This window comes from Bolinopsis microptera, chromosome 8 (genome assembly GCF_026151205.1).
Source record: "Bolinopsis microptera isolate Bmic1 chromosome 8, MBARI_Bmic_1.0, whole genome shotgun sequence".
Taxonomy (NCBI): Eukaryota; Metazoa; Ctenophora; class Tentaculata; order Lobata; family Bolinopsidae; genus Bolinopsis; species Bolinopsis microptera.
In genome coordinates this window covers 18,162,410-18,180,125 of record NC_087079.1, presented here as the reverse complement: position 1 = coordinate 18,180,125, position 17,716 = coordinate 18,162,410, and the positions used below count along the sequence as shown (strand labels likewise).

The following is a 17,716-nucleotide window of genomic DNA, read 5'->3' as shown; positions in this document are numbered from 1 at the left end:
CTTTACCGCAAAGGGCTTGGAGCATATTTCAGCCTCAGAAGCACAATCGATCGCAGATTTGTTGACGCCTCATGCTTCCACAAGCTTTTCAACTCACTGGTTAAGCCCATCTTACTGTACGGCTGCCAAGTCTGGGCACCCACTCTTCCAGAGGTAACAAAAGTTCTTTCGTGCCTCATGAGGGATCAAAACTTGAACAACTCAATGACCCACATGGCAAAGCAACAAATCGAGCAGGTTCACCTACGTCACCTGAAGTTCCTCCTTGGGATAAACAGACGGGCTACCAATGCAACTGCATGGGGTGAGACAGGTTCGTACCCACTACTGATCGAAGTATTAAAACTAAGTGTCAAATACTTCAAAAGGATAATGTGTCTTCCATCGTCTCAACTGGTGAAGGCTGCTATGACTGAGCAAGTAAACTTGCATCTTTCGTGGTACTCTGGAATAGAAAACATCATCAAGTGCTTCAACAACATTGATCCTAGAACATATGCAAGGAACTCTTCGCTTTTACTCAATGCAACTGCGTTTGCAGACGCTTGCAGTCCAGACGAGCTGGTTAATAACTTTCAAAAGCTGTTTACAGACTCCTGGAGATCAAAGATTAACGAGAGCAGGAAACTCACTTTCTACAAGGACGTCAAAACAGTCTTTGCATGGGAGCCTTACCTAGATTATGCAAGAACTCTCGATGACAGAAGATCAACAGCTCAAATAAGGTGCAGTTCTCACAGACTCAGCATAGAAATTGGGAGATACGAAAACACACCTCTAGAGAGCAGAACTTGCACCTTTTGTGAACTGAAAGGATCAACCGGGATCATAGAGGATGAAACACACTTTCTCACTTCCTGCCCACAAGGGAAGGCTATCAGAGACAAGTTTACCAGAGCTAGTGAAAGCTTGGGAAACAGCAATGACAACGGACTGACCAACATTGTCAACACTCTCTCTCGTACCCAAGATCTTTACGGTAACCTTAACGAGCAGGATGTGAACTTGATTAGACTTTCATGCTCAACCATCAGAGAAATGTACAGTCTGAACCTCAAGCACAAAGACAGCCTTCGTGATGAAGATGGAAAGTAGTCCTTCAGCTCTTTTTTGCTTTTCTCGTTCTTCCTTTCCTTCTCCTCTTGCTTTGGATCTGTGACGGATGCTATGAGCGACTCTTGGGACTTTCCGTCCCTACATGGGCTTCCGGCCGTGCGTCCATGTAGGAACTGTGGGGCCTTCAGAGTGATAGGGTTACAATGGTTGTCAGTACAGAAATGGATCGCTCCATTGGCCCGACCTCCGAGACGGGGTATCCGAGAGGACCCTGGTCGTGACCAGCTCTGCACCAAAAGGTGTATTCTGGCGCCTGAAATCTTGGACCGTAGTCTGCGTACGGGGTAGACTGCCACGGACGATTATGTTACATGGGCCGCTCACTGCATTCTGATTTTAGCCAGACCTCAGCAGGTGGTTTGTCTCCACTCTTGTTTCTTTTTTCTTGTCCCCCTGCATCCTGTCCTTCCCCTTTGCTTCCCCCTCTTTCAGTCTTCATTTTCAGCATCAGCCTCATCAGTTTTAGTATTCAGAGCCACTTGCTCCTACAACCGTACCTTACTGGCTCACTGCATTTGGCCCAAACGGCATTTTAATTTTCCGTTTTTTAACTTGCTTACTGTGCATTTCACTTTTTTGCCCTAGCGGCTAGCGCGCGCTCGTGTTCCCGAGCCTGTCCCCTTATTCTCTCAGAACACCTCGGGTACACTTGTTCGTCCAAGTACCTAGTGGTAGACACTTTGACAGTCATCACACTGTTATGGATTTGGCACAGTTGACATGAAAACTTTTTCTTATCAGTCATTATCATGTCACCCATCACAACATTTTGAACTTCGATAGTACCTCACATGATTTTATCGACAGTTAACTCTATTTCACTACGACATACTTAACTTTGTCACACAGTATCATATTTTCATTAGACACCTACATTTTGAGAATCATTTAATTTTCGAATGGAATTTTACCGAATTAAAACCGAGTGTGTGTGTTTGAGCGATTTGTACAACATTTCTGTAATGTTTCAAATTATATTCAAATGTTCTAAAAAATGTTCTAGACTCCGTCACACCACTCATCATTGACACCACTACATCATATATAATCACCCTTCACAACATCATCCTCAGTTGAAAACGATTTACACAAGTATTTTGAAAGCTCCTGCTAATACAATCTTTCGTATCACTTATATGTTTTAAATATCCCCCTCCAAGCCGCCTATTATATTAGTATATTCGAGAACACGCATTACATTTTCGTAGTTAAAACGGTGCGAAAGTTTGAACTCGCTCAGTCCAATTTATAACAAACTGCAATTTAATTCTGAGTTCCCCCATGTATATAATACTAATACTTGATAGGCAATCTTGAGGTCAACTGCCAAGTTATCTAATCATATAGCAAATCTGTTATGAGGGGAGAGAGAGCGAGAGTGGGAGAGAAAGTGACACACTTTAGTATCACATTTGGGTCACAAAATGATCAATTAAACCACTTACCACTGGCCGATTTAAAAAACCTTAATCATTTGGCTTCATCAGAGTTTTGGCAGCACTATACCGAAAAAAAACCCAGTCCCATATCTCTTACCGTTTTCTTGATTTAACCATTCGTAAATTACAGACAGACACACGCATATTTATCGAGATTATTAGTATAGATGACAGATTAAATCAGATTATTCAGAAACTAGTTATTTACCCTGATTTTGCTGTCTGCTGCCTTTTTAAAAAAATGTAAATTTCAGGTGAACTGGAAGAGGTGGCAGGGACGAGAGATCTAAATGATGTCTAAATTGAGATTGTGAGAAAGGATAGCTGAGCATAATTGTTTGATTGATGTTGATATTTTCAATCTCGAGCTTCAGCGTCAATCGTTGTTTAAAAAATTGCAAAAACATGCATGATTTGCGGTCTAGAGTAGTTCTGAGCAACGTCAAAACGGTGGTACGCGGTTTTTAGAAATCATCATATTCATAATTAAAACTCTTTCTATTTTCAAGTTTAACAGTACATTTGTTAAAATGACCGCAGATATTATAGCAGCTTATATTATATTCAACAGGTGGTAGAATATTTTATGTTTGACTCTACAATATGTGTGACAGTATAATTACATTCTATTTTACATATTTAACCATGGTAACATATTATCAAATAAACTTTTAGATAACATTCTAATTCTTCAGTGCATAAATGTAATTTTATATGACAAGTTTATCTTTAAGATTTAAGATTCTTAATATGTAATTTTATATGACAAGTTTATCTTTAAGATTTAAGATTCTTAATATTTAGTAGTATTTATAAATAAATAGTATATATATAGTCTGATTTTCTACCCAGAGAAATTCTGAGCGGAGTCAAAACAGTGGTACGCTTTTTTTTGAAATTTTCCGATTTTTACCACTTTCTTTTCAAGTTTAATAACTTACATCTGTTAACATGTAAAATGACCGCTCAAATTAAAACAGTTTTATATTCATTGTGGTGCAATATAAATTTGATTATGTGAATTTGATTATGTACAATTACAGTCTATTTTACAAAATAATTTAAAGTGTAACCAAGGTAACATATCAAAATAAACCTTCGTGATAAACCTTTTCGGTGCATATCTGAAATAGATAACTAACAAAATCCTAACATTGATTCACAGAACACAAACATTGCTCAGAAAAAAACATCTTATTCGAGTTCAAACTACCAAACTACTCAATCTGATAACACTACCAGACATACAGTCCCTCCTACTTACTCCCAGGAGCAGGCTCCTTGTTTCCAGGATCGGAGTCGCCCTCTTAGAGCCCGCCCCACCTGCAGCAGGTTTAGGGAGCAGGCTCCTTGTTTCCAGGAGTCGCCCTCTTAGAGCCCGCCCCACCTGCAGTGGCTTTAGGGAGCAGGCTCCTTGTTTCCAGGAGTCCCCCTCTTAGAGCCCGCCCCACCTGCAGCGGCTTTAGGAAGCAGGCTCCTTGTTTCCAGGAGTCGCCCTCTTAGAGCCCACCCCACCTGCAGCAGGTTTAGGGAGCAGGCTCCTTGTTTCCAGGAGTCGCCCTCTTAGAGCCCGCCCCACCTGCAGCGGCTTTAGGGAGCAGGCTCCTTGTTTCCAGGAGTCGCCCTCTTAGAGCCCGCCCCACCTGCAGCGGCTTTAGGGAGCAGGCTCCTTGTTTCCAGGAGTCGCCCTCTTAGAGCCCACCCCACCTGCAGCAGGTTTAGGGAGCAGGCTCCTTGTTTCCAGGAGTCGCCCTCTTAGAGCCCGCCCCACCTGCAGCAGCTTTAAGTAGCAGGCTCCTTGTTTCCAGGAGTCGCCCTCTTAGAGCCCGGCCCACCTGCAGCAGCTTTAGGGAGCACCTTCTTGAAGGAGAGGAGCCACCTACACAGCTCCGTCTGGTTCTGGGGTACACTTGTAACTGTGAAGAGGTTCTCTAGGATTGAGAGTTTCTCCGAGGAGAGCGAGTCTGGCTGTTCTAGAACCTGGGGGAGGAGGGACGTGGTTAATTTAATAGATAATATAATATGTTCATATTTACAACTTAAATACATTGCTGCACGGAGGCACCATTTAGGGGCGAGGGTGCAGATTCTGTAAGTCCAGCGGAATCGCATAATTTGCCGCACCAAATGGTGCCACTGCATGATCAGCAACCATGGTTGGTTAATCTTTGCGGAGTCATATAATTTCTAGTTTCTGGAACATGCACCTGCTCTCTTCAGTTTTCTAAGATTTTACATAACTATGCTAATGACAGAGGAGGGTTTCTCAAATACTCGATAACCACTGCGAGATACTTATTTTGAGGGTTTTAACGAGTTATTGAGCAGGTGTTGATTGCATGACCTACTCACTTACTCAGAAACTACCTAGGAACTGGTATGGTAGTTACTATGAAATTGCGATTACAGCCCAATATCGAGTTCTATCTCTGATCTCCCGGACCAGCTCTCTTTGTTTGATTCATTTTGCCAGCCTGCACTAACTATCGAGAAGTTAGTAAGGGGGTCTCAAACTTCTAGATGGAAGAACATATTATTTCATAGTATTTGCAGCATAACGAGAGGTGTGCTCTAGATGCTGTGTAGAGTAGTTCGAGCGGAACACTAAGCTCGTTATAACGCTACCTTAGCTAAATTATATTGTGTACTCATGTTTCCATTCAGAGGCTTTAATTTGATATTTCCGAAAACTTTAACACTCGTAGTCATATAATATCTTGATTTGCTGTACGATCTTGCAGATTTGTTTGCTAATGTTCCGCCTGGTAAGCTTACTAAACCAGTTAGCTTCTTCGTACAGCTCTACCAGGAGAAATGGAGAAGCAGACAATGTTAGTCCTCCTCCTCCTCATCTTACCCAGTTCCACGAACATTCCTCACAGTCACCACCCTCAACCAGACCCACCCAGAACTGATTCCTCAGTCACCTCTGTATCGTCTGACGACGCAGCGTTACAATCTGATGACGATAAAGACGACTCTCTCGTCCGAGTGAAAATCACCGGGGCAAGTGGTGGTATGAGCCAAATAGGCACCACTCCTGAACAGAGTTACGATGGTGATCCAGGAACTTGCTTCATAACAGCAGCAGAGAACAAGAACCATCAGAACCTTATACTGCGATTCGGTGAGTTGTCCTTTCACTTCCGTCTGATAACAGTGCAGACTACACCTGATGCAGACGGTGATCATGTGATGGAGGGAGATGATAATTCTGAGAAGACAAAGGTTTTCGTGCGCCATGGCCATGGAAACGAGGAAACCGCGATTTGTAAAATGAGGAGAACAGATACAGGTATTTTTCCAGCAGTTTCATTTACCTCACTTTTAATAAACTGCTGTGAGCTCAACTTTCAAATAACATCATTCCTAGTAATCAATTAAGCCATTAGAAGACTGGATATCTGTAACTATAGTGATATTATAATCCAGTACCTCAATTAGTTGGGAGGTTGGAGGCGGAGTGTGGAGTGACAGGGAGTGAGATTCTGATAACAACTGAGAAGGGGAGTACAGGACAACTAGTTGTTTGTGAGGTGGCTGTCTACGCCAAGTTGTATGGTAAGTGTTTTGCTAATTAGTTAACTATTAATTAACTAATTATATTAATATTCTAATAATTATTGTATGATTGTAATATTATCACGTGGCAGGTGTTATGAGGAAATAGGTTAGGGTGAATTCTGACGAGGTAACAAGTCAAGTTCTTCAGATAGCTTTGATCCCTTAACACAGATATCCAGATTCATTTAACTAATCCTTATTATAAACTTGAGTAACGAATGACTCACAAATTACCTAACGTCCGATGAATTTAAAAAAGTATCAGACAAAACTCCAATAAAGAAGGTCACGTGACATTTTTAAGTGGAACAGCTGCCACATTAAGCTGATAACTGACGCCTATGTGCATTGTGCACTATTTATAAGTCTCTGCGAGTGGTCTATAAAAACAATTTCATGGCAATAATTCTCATCATGTCTCGACTATAATATTTCTAATATGTTACACCCTCACTACATCCACAGTTCAAACTGGAAATTTCGGGCCGGTAATTTTCTACATCATTTAACATGTCAAATAAGATAGAGAACATTTAAATAAACATTTAATACTCTGTATTTTTGCCAATATTTGTTTCATAAAGTCATAACAGCGCCCAAAGTCGAGGCCCAGGTGGCACGATCATTCTAATTGGCACGAAAAATTCACTTTATAGATTTCAGTAACTCACCAGCGTAATTGTAACCGTTGGGCTAGACATTTTTCATTGTTTCAGCTGTTCGAATATTTTATAACTATTTAAAATAGGTTTTTTATTTATAATTTATTTTTATAACCTCTAAAGTATTCCAACTATTTAAAGCATTGCTTCTTGTCTTGCATTGTTCCCAGTTCTATCTCCTTTTAGTATTTATCAAGGATCAGGGTTTAACATTACATTTTCTCTCCATTATTTTGCTGGCACGTTCCATGCGGAATATTCTATGTGTTCTTGATCTGTGTGAGGTCTTTCACTGGTTGCTACTACAAGGTAGGTGTAGAATTTTAACCGTCAATCATTTTCATCACGCAATCACTATCAGAACATCTCATCTTCATCAGAAAAGTTATTACATATCTACCAGTTACCACCAGCTGCAGAGAGTACCGTTTCTTTTGTTACTCATATTTAATCACTTCTTCTGCGGTTATGTTGGATATCCATTAAAATCTAAATAGTCGGATTAAAGCGCCTATTTCACGTGATTGTCAAAGAACGTGGAGTTTTAATATTGTTTGTCCTTATAAATCTTGTTGACTCAGATATCCTCGATCTTCGTCCAAAACGGTCGCGTTGGCGTGCTAAATGGAGCTAAATGGAGCTCAGAGTGATTTCCACCAAAAGCCTGCATACCATTCGTCCGAGGTCATTACTCTCTAAAACCTTAAGATAAGATAGGCCCACTTTCTATAAAGGGTACATTGAGCATCCTGGTAGCTCCCTTTGTGGACTAAAGATCTCACCAACTAATGGGAGGAACTTCACTAAACTGATGAGCAGGTCCGACAAAGAAATAAAACCTGCACAGCTGGTCAATTAACCTCGGCCAAAAACCGACGGTGAAGTACTGATGATAGCTGTCGTGTCTGTTTTGCGCTAACGTTTTGTTCAGATAATGTTGCGTAATCACTTATTCAGTTGTATTGGACAAAGAAGTTTTAGTTTCCGGTTGCTACCTATTTAAGTATTTAGCTATTGAACAGAAGATTTATCAATTGCACTAGACAATTGCACTAGAATTGCACTAGAATTGCACTAGACGACATCTAAGCATCTAAAAGTTAACGGGTGATAATATTGATAAGTTCAATAATCACACAAAGATGGGAGAGTGTCATTGCTTATTATTAGTCCCTTAGCAAGTGGAATGGCTCGCCTAATTGAACCGTCATTTCGTATGAATATATTATCGACTATAATAGATTGTCGGTCGGGATTCGTTTAACGTTTTGGATAATCTTGATGAAGTTAATGATTATCAAGATAGGAGGCTGTCATGACCCTTTCACATAATGCCCGACTCAGCCATTAAGGAATTTAGGTTATATATTAAAGGTAATGACAGCCCCAATATCTTAGTATAATTATTCACTTCATTGATGTCAGTACTCAGCTCGCCGCATGCGACCATTTAATTTCGTGTCAGTATATTATTATAATATTATCAATATGGCATATTTCTAGGTCGTGGTTTAAAGATTGACAGTTGGGGTGTGTTTCGCTCTACTTTAAATATTTTATACGTAAAGATAAGATCTGCAATCTATCTGCTCACTAAAACTGTGAAATAATGATGTCATCTTTTATTCTATCAACTATTTTCCATGTGATATAAAGTTTTCTAGTTGATTCTTTCGCAGTAATTGAACTTTTCGGACAGGTTCATATAGCTGAAGACTGAAAACGTACAGCTATATCTAAATCACATACCTTACAACTACCTGAAGGTGGGGGTTGTGTATGGGACCGGTTATTAGAGTGACAATTACAAAGTTACAGACTTGCACCCTACCGTAATTTAACAATTAACCTATAATAGTTTATCTAGTTAACTTTAGTTCCAATAAAAGTTAAAACAACTTACAACTCCCCTGCTCAATAATAATTGTTGGAACTAGTACCAGCTGATCAAAGAGAGCTTGTTATCAACTATTTGTGAAGTCTCCCCTCCCCTCCCTTCCCAGTAGTAGGATCAGCTGCTTTAACACCTGACCAGTGACCACGTGACGTCACTGCAACACCACGTGACGTCACTACAACACCACGTCTCCCCTCCCCTCCCCTCCCCTCCCCTCCTGACCTGCCCGGTTTTAAGGCCAGAGGGGGGGGTAAATGGCACTTTTCTAGTTTTCACATATTTGATAATAGTTGCTGGAGACGAACAAGAAGAAAAAAACCGGATCAAAATCAGACCTTGCGTTCCTGAGATATCGCGCGCTAAATTTTGAGGTTTACCTGTAATTACATGTTAAACTGGATCTTTAAACGGCTGTAACTTTTTTGACCTTTCGATTCCTTAGTTGAGAAAACCGGCCACTCCCTGATCTTGAGGTTTGGTACAGTGGTTCCTTGGACAATTATCCTCATTTATGATGCAGCGATTTTTTTAATTTGACTCGGTTCTTGAATTATGAGGTTAACCATGTCAAAAATTCGACAAATTTAGCTGGTTAACCTCATAATTCGAGAAACGAGTCAAATAAAAAAAATCGCTGCATCTAATATCTAGATACTTGTCCAAGGAACCACTGTACCAAATCCCATTATCAGGGGGTGGCTGGTTTTCTCAACTAAGGAACTGAAAGTCACAAAATGTGTTTCGAGATAGATGCAATTTAGTGTTTTCAAAATTTTGAATATTCACTGGAATGTATCACAGTTCGTTAGTTAGGACTTTCTATACACCTAACAACGTTTGCTTGATCAGACCTAGCCATCCCCTAAACGATTTTAGCCACTTTCAGTAGTTAATGTCCTTGTATTGTAAAAAATGAGGTTAACCAAGACTTCCTGTAAACACTAACTGCTCGAAAGTAGTAAAAATTTGGTTGTTAACCTCGCTTTAGACCATATAACACTGGGATTGGTTTATTAATATGTTATTATATATGTAGTAAAACATTTGCACAGTGTAACGATTAAGTTTTTGAGGTTAACATGTATTTTACTGGTCAGATATTCAAAAAATGAGAGGTTAACCTCATTTTTTAGCCATTTACGGATAAAATCTTCTACTAAAATATGGTCAGTTCAAATCACCTTTGTCACGTGATTATAGTTGTAGGCATTGTGATACCAATAGATACCTCACTGCGATATTGTGGTACATTACATAAGTAAGAATCGTATGTATATTCCCTACAGTACCAAAATGTGATGGTTAACCTCATTTTTTCATTTTCCCAAGATAAAAGAAAGTCAATCAACACGTCATCTATTTAGAAATGTGTATACCGTAAACTAACGATGAAAATAATAGCTCTATCATTTGATCTATTCTCGCTACATCTAAAAAAAGAGGTTAACCTCATTTAATAACGTTTGGATATTACTTTTTCTGATAATTATGAACCTAAAATTTAGAGTTAACATTTGCTGACCGAAATAACAAAAAATTATGGAGTGTAATAAAATATTAACCTCAATTTTATTAACCTCAATGTTGTATAGTCAATTTTGTGAAAGTCGGTTAACCTCAATTATTTAAAAAAGTTAAGCAGCTACAAATATGTGAATAGTTGCAATGTTTTTGTCATCAAAAATTATATTGATTAAGAAAATAATATTTTGGTCGATGTTTTTGACCCCTTACCCCCCCCTCTGGCCTTAACACCTGACCACTGGCAGCCTCATTCTAACAGCTGCTCGGTTGCAGTCAGCTTTTAAAAAGTTTCTTGTCTGAATCTAACCAAAAATGTTTCTCGTTTTAATCATATGTGACCACATTCCACCCAAGATTCACGACGTAAATAACTGCCTAGATACCAACTTACCAGACTGTCAAACATGAATACAATATGTTACTTTTATATTTCACCAGATGAACTGTCACCTTGGTCTGACAATATGGCTGATTCCAGTTTTGCTGCACCTCGCTGAACTGAAGACTTTTCTACTTGATCAAACTACTGACTTTGGAGAGCCCACTCTATCTTCCCTTGTCTTAAAACATACTCCTCCGGTACGAATATTGAGACAATAATATTATCATTCTTCAAGATTATCTATGGTAAAAGGCAGCTAAAGTATACTTGCAGTCATTCTATCCCTTAGATTTTAAGATTCTATGAGCTTTGCTTTTCTCAGCCTGACTCAGTGCAGTACTCCATGGCATGATAAATTTATCGACTGTTCATTTCAGAAAGCTGTGGATAACAATAACGACACCTATGTTTATTTCAGAAAGCTGTGGATAACAATAACGATACCTATGTTTATTTCAGAAAGCTGTGGATAACAATAACGACACTTACGCTGCCACTGAATCCAAGAAGGAGCAACACTTGTTGAAACTACCGTTAAAAAGTTGGTACGCTATCCATTCTATCATCGTACAGAATGTCGATCAAACGTTTAGGTTAGACGAACAAGAGATGAGGTAGGTGGTGTCTTTAAGTTAATAAATATATTTGATACCTTCGAAAATAATGAAGTCATATATACGATCCCTACACTCTCACTAGGTTAGATTGTAGGACAATTAATAATCGATGCGTAAACGAAAGCAAATCCTTATATAAATGGCCCATATGCAGTGGACTAAGAACCAAGTGATGAACAAATCTCCAAACACGACGTTAATTTCAGATCTATAGACGGTGTAAGGTTGTATGTTACTGATAAAGCTGGCAACAGTGCAGAATCTCTGTGCGGAACTATCTCGGTAGTAGATAACTGGACAGTAGAGCAACAGAGATACGTTGTAACATGCAGCCCCGTTTTAGAGGGTTCGTTTATATTTTAACACAGTAAAAGTTGGAATTTTTGCTGTTAGTGAGAAGTTGGATGAAATTCGACGAACAGTACGATTTTAAGAACTTGGATGAGTAATTGTGTGATAGGATTTTCAAAACTGCAGTACCTTTGATGAAATTTCTTGTCCAGGAAACGAAATAAGGGTGAAAAAGCCGAGGGATGCATTTTCAGCAACGGAACTATATTTGGTGGAGATAAATGTTCTAGCATGGGAAGCAGATCCGGTACCAGGTAAGCAGGGCCTTACACTGCACATTCTGTGCACACATTATAACAGAGAGTCAAACATTTCACTACAGAGAATCACCAATTTCATATTCCATCACTTTCACTGACAAGACTCAATCTTGCTTCCACGATGAACAGGTTATCCAAATGACCAGAGAAATTCTCCAAAATGCACAAAAAGAGCATGCCAACTGCAAAGTGTCTCAATATTTGCATTTGAATGAAATGAAGTCAGTGACCCGGTAATTTGCGGGTTCATGATACGCTTAACGATTTGAAAGTGTTTCATTTTCAATACTTTCTCCTTACTCAGATATCAGGTCGATTAACGAAGGATAATGAATAGCTGTTTATAATCAATTCTGATGTTTTTTAGAATTTTTTATCTAATCAGTAAAATCAAATCTAAAATAAAACTTACATCTTTAGTAACAGCAGGATCTAGTCCAAGGAAGGTACCTAAGCTCTCAACCACGCCCGTTTTAACATGTCCAGGCTCGTAAGGCTCCGGACTAAAGCTGGTCTTAGTTGAAGCTCTGCTGGAGGGGGGATGAACAGAGGCTGGTGGCTGAGGCTGAGCGGAGCCTGGTGGAAGAGGCGTCCCTTCTTTCTTCTGCGCATCATCTTCAATTACCGCACGTGCGTGCGCGTATTCTATTTTCGTGTGCAGCTGAAATTTTCCAGATTATTCCCTTGATCGTTTAATAAAATCATAACGATGTGCCTTGATTTCACATGGAGAACTGATTTTGTAAATTTTCAACCAGTCCTTACTGCTTTTTAACAAGAAAACTTTAATAATTAAGCTGGAGATAACAATGAGGACAAACCGAGTCAAAGGATGCAGAGGACACCGCTTTAAAGCCGGTAAAGGAGTTGGATGTGAACATTGGAGAGCTGGTCTTCACTGGCTTGATGTTAAACGCGTAGAATGCCAACGTGTCTTTTGTAGAGTCCTGTGGTAATGAAGCTTATAGTAACTCACGTGTCCTAAACATAATGTTCGTTGAACTATTTATAGCATCATGATGGTAGATAGCTTAAATAGTTAAACAATATTTTAATGATTATATTTCTAAATTTTTCCACTCTTACTTTAATTCCAAAAATCACTTGAACCCCTCAACTAACCTGAACCCTAGTAACCAGTCGGGGAGTGACCCACTGCAAGACAACTCCACCCTCACTGGCTGAATCAGAGGGAGCTACACTTTCAGCTGGCTGACTGCTGGATTCTCTGCTGCTGACAGTTGTATTGGGGGTCCCTGCTAGCACTCTACCCATCTGGTGGAGACGGTCAGTTATAGAAGGTAACTAGGGGGTAACTAGGGGGTAACTAGGGGGTAACTAGGGGGTCCCTGCTAGCACTCTACCCATCTGGTGGAGACGGTCAGTTATATAAGGTAACTAGGGGGTAACTAGGGGGTAACTAGGGGGTAACTAGGGGGTCCCTGCTAGCACTCTACCCATCTGGTGGAGACGGTCAGTTATAGAAGGTAATCTAGACTCTAGTATCAGTGTTAGTGGTGCTATCATAGTAACAAGCTTTTAGGGATTTATTTAATCAATAATAGATAAAAGGATAGAATTTACGATTGGAGGGATTATAATCATCGTTAATTAATCAATTAATTACGTTAACTAATTTAATCGATTAAGCAGATCATGTTCCCATTCTTTAGTTACTAGACCTTAAAGCTTATACCTTTATACATAGATAGATATCAGTTAAGCAGTTATTTGTTAACTATTTTTCTGTTCAAAACCACATACATTTAGTTTATTAAATTTGTGTTCTCTTCAGTTTGCGCGAATGTTGAACCACAAGTTGAAATAAAGTCTCCGCTCTATTATAGCTCTATAGGATTACGTGCTACTCAGTACTCACGACGCGCACGCACGTGCAGTAACAGATCACCAACATGTCCTCTAATCTGAAACACTTGAAGTCAACGCAAGACGAGCTCAGAATTAAAATGAGAGCCATAAACCGTAGCAACAAGGACACCAAGACCATGACCATTGAAGAGAAGCGGGCAGCCTATGTTGAGATAGAGAAGCTACAGTTCGTTCTGAATTCCTTAAAGGAAGAGACAGCAGCTCTTCGTGACAAGGTAAAGAAACTGGAATTAACCATCGTCAACCGCAAAGAGAAACACAAGCAGGAGAAGAAGGTGACAGAATAAAAATCAGGAGATTAAGAAGATCAATGAAGTCGAAATACACAAACCTATGACTACGCAAAACTGAAGTATCAGAAGAAGACATTGGAAGTTGGAAACGATAGTTTAGGCTATGAAGGACGCTATATCATTGTCAAGGTCAGGGAATCTTCCAGAAGAGAGCCCTGAACCAGAGCTAGATACTAACATTACTGAACCAGCTGTTTCCTGTTTTATGGGGCGTCTTGTTCCATTTCTCTGACTAGTTAAATTAACTATTTCAATTGAATTTGAAACTGCGACTTAGTAAAATTGTATACATTTTCACTTAGTGATTTATGATAAATTGACATAAATATGTATAAAATATTATAATCAAGATTGAAATTGTTATTTCCTGGGTTTGTATCGCAACTATCGAATAGTAATCAACGTAAGTGATATTTAACAGACAATATCAATTAAAAGTTAATTACTCATTATAGAAAGAAGTTTTGATTGGAGGAACGAAGACTATCGCTATTAAATTCCGATAAGAATACCCCTGAGGAAAATTATATGCATCATACTTCGTTCCTATTGATTTGCTAGTAGACGTTTAAAATGACTAAACTTGACGACTTTCTTGCTAAACTGAAGTTAAAGAGGACTGCGTTGGAAAAGGAAGAAGAGGACGCGAGAAAGAAGCAACTGAACTGTAGCGACCTCGCCAAATCTCCCAAGAAGGAACTAAATTCAGATAAAGATTGGAAGTCTATACCTAAAGTTGAGGCAAGCATGGTGGTACCCGGCTCCTCTAATTTTTGTCAGGCCATGTGCCCATACCCTTTCAATCTGTCATAACATAAACTCTAGATTGCATTTGGTCGCGGCTCAACTTACAACTGCACAACCTGCTACACTCTCTGTTTTTCACATCTTAATTTTGTATTTTTTGATTTGTTTTTGATTCATTTTTGTTGTTTTGTATTTTTGTCGATCAAAAAACTTATATTATCTCACTGTTAAAAGGCAAAATATTTATACCTGACATGGTCTTAGACATGAATTGGGAATAGAATCTTTACCAACAATTGAGTGTTAGGTAGCATTTCGTATTTCTAATTTCTATCTAATATACTAAAATTAGCCAATATTTATGAAAGAAGATAATCAAGTGTTCTGTCATTTAATTACTATGTAAATTTCTCTGAAGATTTATTAGCTGAAACTTTAAATTGGGCAACTATCAATAGTTTCAATTAGCATAAAACAAATCACTAATTATTAAACTTGAGAATACTCAAATAATGAGACGGAATATCTCGACTTACGGTGAGATATGATATGTTCCGTGAGATGGTCGGGATATTGCACTTCTTGGACCACCCAGGCATGGTACTGGCGAGGTAGTCTTGTAGGACGGTGATCTTACCAGACAGTCCTGGGGAACTCATCGGACACTGACCTGAAGTTGTGGAATTTGGTAGAGTAGATATAGAAGCCAATTAAAATGTTACCAGATGTAGGTAATATCACAATGGAGAATTATTTAATCTAAAAACTAAATGCCTCATTAATAAAACTGAGCTTTTTTCTCTCAAAGTTATAAATTGTATTTTCAAACGACTTGAAGGGGTGGAATTAGGTAGAATTCAACTTGTTAAGATGCAATATTAGGTAAAGTTTAAATCACAACAGAGCATGCATTTAATAGCATTAAGCTTTTATTTTCTTTCTCGCAGTTACAAATAACGTAAACCGATGATTCAGCAACTTGCTGAGCAAGTTCAGTGAATTTAAGACTGAAGATGAACTAACCACTGAATCCCTGGGTCTGGAGGTCCCGTTTGAGGGTCTCCAGGTAGCTGAGAAGTTTGACCCAGGAGAGGTTAGAAGGAGGTTGAGGCTGCTGAGTCTTACTCTGGGGGTGGAGTAGTTTTGTGGACAACTCTCTGTTCAACTCCAGTCCTGCACAGACAAATTGCGTTAGAGGTACGGGAATAGGTTCGTTATTTGAAGTTTGATGTAAAAATGGTACTGCAGACGAAAAGGGACTAAGATTTTACTGTAGAAATTTCACTTAAAATGACCGGAACAATTTCAATAAATACACTAACCAGTGAAAGAAGGGAGCCGTTTGATGTCCTTTTTAGAGACGATAGCCTGAGAAGCAGGGTTCTGTTCTAAACATTTCAAACTCTCCTGAGAGATGTTGCACAGGGCGGCTGATCGGATGGCTGACCATGTTGCTCTTTTCTCCAAAGTCACTTGTTTGGCTGCTGTCGCTGAAAAACTCGTTTGTTAGTTCGCTCTCTGAATCTATCGACGAATAATTTGTTAGTTTATCTTTGAGACTTAAATTAGAACCTTCTAGAAGATTTTGAATTTGAGATAAGCAATCTGAATAATGGGAACTAATAATTGGAATTAAATTAAATTTATCAGATAACTTACCATCACTGTTGTTATTATTAGTAACAGCGGCTGTAACATACGCTATCTCCAAATAAGCTTCTCTAGCGATAGGTAGGTTGAAGTTAGTGGCGGAGACACACTCACACAGGGTGTTAATGAGGGCTACAAACCGTTCAGGAGTGGGCTCTATCTCCCATTTCCCTCGCATCACAACACCTGTACACGTGAACAGGTTATTTTGGTGCGGATTTGGAAATAAAACAGGATATTTTGTCGCACTAGAGTACGCTAACTGGATCGTAGTGCGACACGTACTGTAGTGCGACAGAGGGTGTTTTTGTCGGACTTCGCACTAGAGTACTTGTCGCACTACAGTACGATTACCTAATATAATACCGCTGTGAGCTAATCTCTCCCGGGGTTTGCTCTTTCTTAGCTACATACAGTAGCTAAGAAAATATTCAACATGACTACGAAAACAAGCTAACAAATACTGACCCAGTCTGATGAGAAGTTCAGCCCTGGTTGCGACCCCAACATTACTGTGTGTCAGAGTGCTAGATAACACCTGCTCCAGCTGATCTAACTCTGAGCTCACTTCATCTCCCGCTAATATCCTCTCTGATAGTTCTGATAACTTCCAGTCTGTTTCCAACACAACCGCCTGGAGGAGGAACATGTTGTGGTACTCTCTTCTGTAGTTATATCACGGGTATTTTTCAAGAAAGATCTAGAAAATCAGGTTTAGTTCCCTGTTTTTCCCCTAACTAAACGGTAGATATTTCAAGAAAGATCTAGAAGATCTGGTTTAGTTCCCTGTTTTTCCCCTAACTAAACGGTAAAAAGCGTTAAAATTGTACCTAACCGACCCCCAATTATTTGAAGGACAGCAAAAGAACAAGAGGTGGTTGGACTAACCAGTGCAGACACAGGGGCCATGTAGGTGTGGATATTGTGCTTGTTGCCGTAGTATTGTTCATGTTGATATTCCAGCAACTCTCTTACTTTCCTCAACCTGACAGAGGAACGTTATAAGGACAATCGGACTGGGTTTGCGATAAACTTATATTATAGATCAGGCGATATAGTATTAATGCTTTTCATACAAAGTTACAACAAAGTCTTCATGTTATGTATCCTGGGTTTGGACATGATATTACCCGCTTAAAATATTTCCATCGCGTTACATAATACTGAAATATAACATATTTACAATAAATTATGCAAGATTCACAACATTATAATCAACAAAATAAATTTAATCACAGAATCTCAGATACAAGTAATCATAAATTAAGCACAAAAACAAATTAAACAAGCAATAAATGAATATACAGCGAAATTTTATCGAAGT

The 17,716-nt window shown here is 39.1% G+C and overlaps 1 protein-coding gene across 2 annotated transcripts in view; it reads right to left on the bottom strand.

The window, feature by feature from the left end:
* Nucleotides 1–3,457: 3,457 nt before the first annotated feature.
* LOC134820036 (cilia- and flagella-associated protein 54-like) overlaps nucleotides 3,458–17,716 on the bottom strand; it is a 63,053-nt gene continuing 48,794 nt past the window's right edge. For both annotated transcript variants that reach the window (XM_063830217.1, XM_063830218.1), the window contains 11 exons: nucleotides 17,281–17,377; nucleotides 16,861–17,026; nucleotides 16,402–16,578; nucleotides 16,065–16,232; nucleotides 15,766–15,915; nucleotides 15,279–15,412; nucleotides 12,935–13,087; nucleotides 12,634–12,759; nucleotides 12,225–12,473; nucleotides 4,391–4,535; nucleotides 3,458–4,070 (listed from right to left, as the gene is read on the bottom strand). In XM_063830217.1, coding sequence (XP_063686287.1) covers nucleotides 4,018–4,070; nucleotides 4,391–4,535; nucleotides 12,225–12,473; nucleotides 12,634–12,759; nucleotides 12,935–13,087; nucleotides 15,279–15,412; nucleotides 15,766–15,915; nucleotides 16,065–16,232; nucleotides 16,402–16,578; nucleotides 16,861–17,026; nucleotides 17,281–17,377 — 1,618 coding nt within the window. In that variant the 3' untranslated portion in view covers nucleotides 3,458–4,017. The remainder of the gene's footprint in view (nucleotides 4,071–4,390; nucleotides 4,536–12,224; nucleotides 12,474–12,633; nucleotides 12,760–12,934; nucleotides 13,088–15,278; nucleotides 15,413–15,765; nucleotides 15,916–16,064; nucleotides 16,233–16,401; nucleotides 16,579–16,860; nucleotides 17,027–17,280; nucleotides 17,378–17,716) is intronic.